This window comes from Morone saxatilis, unplaced genomic scaffold, assembly GCF_004916995.1.
Source record: "Morone saxatilis isolate NCDOM2014 unplaced genomic scaffold, NCSU_SB_2.0 Contig10, whole genome shotgun sequence".
Taxonomy (NCBI): domain Eukaryota; kingdom Metazoa; phylum Chordata; class Actinopteri; family Moronidae; genus Morone; species Morone saxatilis.
This window is the reverse complement of record NW_023339652.1, coordinates 236,364-243,960: the sequence shown is the minus strand read 5'-3', so window position 1 is coordinate 243,960 and position 7,597 is coordinate 236,364. Positions and strand designations below refer to the sequence as shown.

The 7,597-nt window shown below is 38.2% G+C and overlaps 1 protein-coding gene across 1 annotated transcript; it reads right to left on the bottom strand.

Annotated features, from left to right (window-relative positions):
• Positions 1-3,112: 3,112 nt before the first annotated feature.
• LOC118336508 (integumentary mucin C.1-like) lies at positions 3,113-6,293 on the bottom strand. Its single transcript, XM_035673173.1, has one exon. It carries the CDS (start codon positions 6,146-6,148, stop codon positions 5,429-5,431), a length of 720 nt encoding a protein of 239 aa, XP_035529066.1. The 5' UTR covers positions 6,149-6,293; the 3' UTR covers positions 3,113-5,428.
• Between the last annotated feature and the right edge of the window lie 1,304 nt (positions 6,294-7,597).

The following is a 7,597-nucleotide window of genomic DNA, read 5'->3' as shown; positions in this document are numbered from 1 at the left end:
GGAAAAATTGTTAGCGGGCATGTAGATTGTCGGGATGAGCCAATCACAAGCAGGGAGGGGGCGGGACATTGACTTTACCATCCTGGGAAAAAAACCCTTCGCGGCCCGCGAACCGAGCTCCTCAAATATCGTCGTTAAATTGTGTTTTTTGAGTGTTAATCGCAGCTGGAAGCGTCCACATTTTTTACAGTACACACAGCCACGTACACACCAGCAACACCACACACTGCTTCACCCATCACCTCGTATGAGGAAACAAAAACTGACACAACTAAAAGAACAACAGAGTCCGCAGCACGACACCCATCTTTCTCCCCGTTTGTTGGCCCTCCGCCGCCGCTGTCCCTCAGCGCAAGAGCCTCCCATGCGCTGCGGCCGCTGCTCGGACTCAAAGTCGGCTCCAACTGCCGGCTTCCTTGCGGTCCTTCAGCAGCGTTACTTCACTGTCTCACACACACAGCGCGTTAAAACGAGCCCCGCTGCCATCACTGGATGCTGCAATGCGTCCCGATCAACTCTCTGTCTCACATTGTCCTGCAGGAGATCCGTCGTCTCCTTCCGCTTGTGAGGAAGCTGTTCCCCCTTCTCCTCTCCCCCTCCTCTCCTCTCCTCTCCCCCTCCCACCCCACCTCCTCCTCAGGGCGGACCTACAGGAACATTGATGGGGGCCACAAACACATATAAATAAATATATATAAATATAAATATATATCTAACAATGCTCTTTTAATCCTTCACATTATATTGTTTAACACAATCCCCCCAAAACAGGCTGAGACATCCTGATAGTTTGATTTTCATTTTAAAATGAGAATCAGGGAACGAGTTGTTAAAATAAACATTTGATGTTTTGGAAATCAGGAATTAAAATACATGTGTGAATATGTAATGATCTAATTTCTCCGTCTTTATAATGCTGCTGACTGACAACAACCTCCAGCTGACGCTAAATAAAATCAACACAAAATATAGAAGTGAGATTATTCTGAGATTGAGATTATTTTAAATTAAGTGAGTTAGACGGACAGAGAAAAATAACAAAGAGTCAGAATACAGAATGAAACATTAATTTAAAAACAAAGTAAAATCTTTTTATTTAATTTCTGTTTTAAGAAAATAATACTATAGTCATAAAGGTTTGAGGATACCATTCAGAACATTAAACTTCAGATAATAAAATTTGCACATTTGTCTGAATTTGAACTGAAAAGTGGGAATTCAGTATTTATATATCTCTTAACATTGTCCTCAATCGTCTTCCATACAACACTCACAGGTGAATCTACCTGTTTGTTATATATTTTATTTACTATCGTCCTACTTAATTTGTATTTGACCCCGAAGAGAAAAGAGTTAACAACGTACAGTATAGACGTAAAGGCTTTAAGAAGAAAATGTCAACAGAAAGGCTTCTTTTGCTGCTTGTTTATAAATAATAATAATAATATTAATAACAATAATAGTCTTATTTTCAGACTCGTCAGACGCTTTTGACACCGTCGATCACAACTTTCTTATTGCATTGGAGATCAATTAATAATTCAAACCAAACCACATTGTTGTTCCTCAGGGCTTCATCCTGGGACCACTCTTGTTTCTGATTTACATTAATGACCATCAACACGTTCTCTGTTGTTTCACATTAAAACTTTCACACACTGATCCCAGAAACAAATGATCATGAGTGTTAATATCATAAATGTTTAACATGAACAAACTCAACATAAATAAATATGTTACGATATTTTATAATAAAAAGCCAAAATATTCATTATCAGACACACTGAAATAATACAACATATGGTTCCTCACATTAAATTCCTAGTAAATTAACATGGAAATACTGTATTGAATTATTGTTAAATTATTATTATTATTGTTAAATTATTCCTGTTATTATTATTCATGTATTGAACTTTTATTACAGTTGAATTATTGATCCTTGTTATGAACAGTAAACTATTGTTATTTTATTGTGAACAGAATCACACTTCCTCTATAAATGATTTATTATTACAGGTCTTTAAATATATAAATACATAAACTGCATGTGAAAATACATAAATAAAATTAAATAAACTAGAACATATCCACCATTTAAAAGTTATGAATGTTTATTTAAATCAAAAAGAAGTTGCTGGCTAAGATAAAAGTGCAACAATGCTGGAGATCAGTTTTTTCAGCTATCAGTACTTTAAGTATTTCTTTTTATTTTTACAGAAATATCTGAACTGTTAGACTATGTACACGTTCAGACTCGTTACTTTAGTTTGAACGCATTCTAGGGGAATTATTGATTATTATTATTTGCATCATTGAACGCCTTTCAAGCATTAAGACCGATGTAAGAAGACCGAAAGGGGAACTCCATCATATAGTTTCAGTTTTAAACAGTCGATAAAAACATCCGTCAGACAAACAGCATACTTTTACTTTTTGAGTTCATTTCAGAGCCTGAACTTTTATATTTTTACTTTTAAGTATGTGTATGTGTAAGTATGTGTCTACTGGAGTAAATAACTTCTACTGGAGAAACTAAATAACCTCTACTGGAGTAAATAAATAACTTCTACTCGAGTAAATAACTTCTACTTGAGTAAATAACTTCTACTGGAGAAACTAAATAACGTCTACTGGAGTAAATAACCTCTATTGGAGTAAATATCTTCTACTGGAATAAATAACTTCTACCAGAGTAAATAAATAACTTCTACTGGAGTAAATATCTTCTACTGGAGTAAATAACCTCTACTGGAGTAAATAAATAACTTCTACTGGAGTAAATATCTTCTACTGGAGTAAATAACTTCTACTGGAGTAAATATCTTCTACTGGAGTAAATAACCTCTACTGGAGTAAATATCTTCTACTGGAGTAAATAACCTCTACTCGAGTAAATAAATAACCTCTACTGGAGTAAATAACTAACTTCTACTGGGGTAAATAACTTTTACTGGAGTAAATAACTTCTCCTGGAGTAAAAATCTTTTACTGGAGTAAATAACTTCTACTGGAGTAAATAAATAACCAGTAAATAATGTGTACTTTTACTTCCTCTGGCTGCAGACACAGAACTCAGTAAAACAACAACAACACATTCAAAAATCACATTTTTTTTAATCCTTACAAGAACAAAACATCAAATTCCAAACTTATGCAAAAGCATCACTTCACAAAACAAGACCAAACAGTTCATCCATGATATTAACTGATCAGACAGCAGTGAGAACAACAGTGCAGCTTCCTCAGTGTCTGCAGGAGGTTCATCAGGCTGCTGCTGCCACCTGGTGGACGACTGACGCTGCAGCAGTCTGCACACTGACCCCCCCACACACACCGACATCCAATACAAATCATTATAGGAAAATAGTGCGCGGCCAGTGACTCTTACCTATGAAAAACAATCTAATATTCAAAAAGAAGCATATCATAATTATCAAAAACATAGGATACAATAGTGCATCAATCTTAGAGAATTGCATCCATCGTTTACATTTTTATCCACGAGTGAAACAAGAAAACTGTGGACAAAATACAAAACCACCACAGTGAGAGTGACATCCAGACTGAGCTGGTTCAGGCTCGTATGGCTGAAGCATGTGAGATAAAAGACATGCAGGTGTTCGTTATACACAAAGGGTTCATCAATAACCCGATCAGTGTCCGCTCACACATCCTCTGTTCCTCTACGTTACATCACACCTTCCTGAGAGTCAGGGAATAAAAATATTGCTGTTTGTTCCATCAAACTTTTCTCTTCGACATTTCCTAAACTCACTATCCAGCCAGCTAAAGTCTGTCAACCCTTCCTAAGCCCCGCCCCTTTCTGCTCTGTGCTCCAATCACAGTTGAGGAAGCCTCGGTCAGAACCTCGTCAACTTCCTCTTTTCCTGTACTTAGATATGCTATATGCTAGGCTAATCTATGCTACAACAACCATATTCTGAAGATGGTTAAGATAAAATATCACATTTTAGCTAATGCTAACAAAACACTACCTAACTATCTAACTAATCTACTCTAATTGTTAGCTAGCTAGTTTGCGTTTCAAAGCGTTTTTGAAGACGATTAGCGGATAAAAGTGACATATATAGTGACATCTCGTTAGCTAGCTCGTTATATCTGATAGCTACAGTTAGCCAAACATAAGCTAATTCACTAGCTAGTGATTGATGTAGATTAGCTAGCTAGTTTGCTAGATTTTTGCTGACATAAGATAACTTTAGATGTGAATATGTCATAGATTAGCCTAGCACATAGCGTATCTAAGTACAGGAAGTTGGTTCTAAAAGGGGCGGGGCTTAAGGTCAATTATTAGAAAAGTGACATTTTCAAAGTTCTACGGAGGCATATTGCTGCCAGGATAACAAAAAAAGCTCGGTTTTTCATAACAGCATGAAATGTTTCATGTTTAACTGCGACTTTAAAACTAAATATTTTCATGTTATTAACGTAATGTTAATGTTTTTTTTTTACTATTTTCTCTGTTTGGATGTTTTTCTAATTTGAAAAATTTAAGTTTCTTGTATAACGAAATCTTATCGTGATAAAAGTTCCTTGTTTCAAAAAATACACTGATGTCTAATATCAGGAATATAAAGATGATAACTTTTTAAAACAGAACAATTTGGGGAATTATGTCATAATGAATCAAAATCTTGTTATAACCAGAAACTGAGCTAATATTTTTGTCATATTGGCAGTAACAAAGATACATAGATTTCAAAAAACAACATGAGAATTTTAAATTGTGACAAATTTAAAATGATAAAATGATTCTGAGACAAAAGATAATTTTGGCATCATTGTGATGTTTCGTGATTTGTCATGTGTTGCATTTTAAATTTACTGTATCACAATATATATTTTATCTCGATATAAAATGATATATATCGGTGCTGTCAATCAAAAGAAAAAAGAAAAACAGCTGTTTTTTAGCTGCGTGACTGTTTTCTTCCATTATTTTAAATATTTTAAGTTAAGAAGTAGGAGAATGTTCTATGATAGAGGATTTTATCCATATTGCCGTCTCCTAGTAAAATAATGCAGGCTGCTGAGGCCAGAGGCAGTTTTTCTTCACACTGTGCATTATTTTATATAACTGCACAGGTATCAGTGCATTATTTTATACAACATTAATGTGTCAGGCATTATCATCCTTATACCACGCCCACTTACCAAAGATCAAAGGCTTGTTTACTCCTGTTTTAGGACAATAAACATAAACAAACAATATGCCAGAGCTGTGTGGTTATTTGAAAATAATGCACCCTCTGGCCAATCAGAATCAGAGTATTCTCTGTAGTTTTAACATAGTGAAGTAGACATTCCATTATTATGTAAATTAAAAAGACAAATGCTAACAATCTTAAATGGACTCATCTTAAGTCTTGTTAATTGTCCTTTGGGGCTTCCGTCATAAACATCCTCACACCTCGTAGTGCAGGTCATTGAGCTCCAGTCTCGTGTAATGGCGTCTGTCGAATGACTCCATCGCCTTGCGACCACCGACAGCCAGAGCCAGCGTGAGCACAGCGAGCCCCAGCACCATGAATGCTACCACGCCGCTCTTCACCGCCCCCTGTGCCGCCACCGCTTTCCCCCGCACGCTCGAGTTCTGGAGGCCATGATCGGACTGGACAGCGTCTTTGGGGACGATAACGAGAGTTGCTCCTGGAGTCGACCTCGTGGTGGACAAATCAGTGGTGGCAGGAGCTGTAGTAGTAGGAAGAGGAGGAGCAGTCGTAGTAGTGGTGGTAGTACTGGGAGTTGTAGTTGTTGTAGTAGTAGTGGGAGTTGTCGCTGTTGTGGTAGTGGAAGGAGTAGTAGTGGTGGTGGTGGTAGTAGAAAGTGGAGTAGTAGTCGTAGTAGTAGTGGGAGTTGTAGTTTCAGTGATGGGCTGTGGTTTTTCAGTAGTTCTTGGTGCAGCCTCTTGACTGGCTGTTACAACAGGAAGTGATGTTGTGGAGCTCTTAGTTGTCTGGGTGGTGGCGGCGGTGGTGGTAGTGACAGGATGAGGCTTTGCTTTCTTGGTTGCTTTATTTTGCTTTTTGCTGGTTTTGTTTGTCTTTCTTGTGGTGGAGATGGTCGTTTTAGAAGCTGTTGTTGTTGTTGGTGTGGTGGTGGGTTCTGGAGTCAGTGGAGGCATCGTGGCAATGATTATGATGGGTGGAGGTGCTGTTGTGGTTGGTGTAGAGATTGTGGTGGTCGGTGGTGAAGTACTTTCTGTGGTTGGTGTAGTTGTTGTGGGAGCTTGTGTGGTGGTTGTTGGTGTAGTGTGCGGGAGCCTTGTGTGTGGTGTGGTGTAGTTGTTGCGGGAGGCATTGTGTTGGTGGTTGTTGGTGTAGTTTTGGCGGGAGCTTGTGTGGTGGTGTTGGGTGTAGTTTGTTGCGGGACCTTGTTGGTGGTTGTTGGTTAGTTTGTGGGTGCTGTGTTGTGGTTTTGGTGTAGTTGTTGGGGGCTTGTGTGGTGGTTGTGTGAGTGAGCCGGTGTGGGTGGTGTGGTGGTGGTGGTGGTGGTTTGTTCAGTGGTGGTCGTCATGATAACAGGTCTCACTGTGGTTGGATGAATCAAACCTGTAAAGGAAAGAAGACAAATTCAAAAGTTAGTTGGCCAATAGGAAGCAACATGAAAAGTAACGTAACCTGCAGTTCCTCTAATGTCCAACCCAAGAGCTGGTTCCAGCACTGAGTCAGTCCTCAGCAGCAATAAACATGTTAACCAGCTAACATATCACACCTTCAGAAAGTATTTTACTAGCGATAAGTTAGGCAATGCAAGGCAAAGGTTTAGTCAGCCAGATTAGCCTCAGGAAGTCTGATGAAAGCTGCTGAGCAGTATTTGTTGCTACCATTAGCTACTAGTTAGCACCCAATGCAACGTTATCTCAGCTAACCAGCACAATCAAACAATATGTCCCAACAAGCTTTAGCATTAAGTTAGCTTTTGACTTTTGGACTCTGTGTTGGACCTTCTTGTGTTTGTGGACTGCTGTGTTGTGGACTCGTGTTGGACCTCTTGTTGTTGGAGCTGCTGTGTGGACTCCTGTGTTGTTGACTCTGTGTTGTGAGAGAGAGAAACACTCTGGAAAAAGGCCATAAGGTTCAACAAACCTTTTGGACGCCTTCATCCCTAGTTACTTAAGGAACAACATTAAGAAATTCAGTCCGCACAGGGCAAAAGCCAAAGAAGGAAAGCAAAGCTTAACAACAAACCTTTACTGTCTTGCTTGATCAAATATTTCTGATTTTATTTATAAGAAAACATAAAGAAGCTTTTTAATGAGGAAAAAAACAGAAATCCAAGAATGAATTTACCTTTTGTAAAAAGAGTTTCGTTTTTAGGTGTTTGATGCCATCCTGAAAAAAAAGGTCCCTCCAATTAAAAGGAACAGTCCCTGCTTTTCTTGTTTTTTTTTGTTCTTGAAAAACAAGTGAAACAGGGAAAAAGCAAAAGTATCAATTCAAACGCCGGTGTTTTGGTTTTGGCGTTTTTGAAGCACAGCCAGTTTTGCAATTTGCAACCTTTACAAAATACAGGAAAGCATGGTAAATCATTAGAATTTACTTTATTGTCCCGGATTTGGTTAAACTTAATG

Bases quoted from the DNA above. Each gene is read 5' to 3' on its own strand.
- LOC118336508 (XM_035673173.1), bottom strand. From the start codon at position 6,148: ATGCCTCCACTGACTCCAGAACCCACCACCACACCAACAACAACAACA.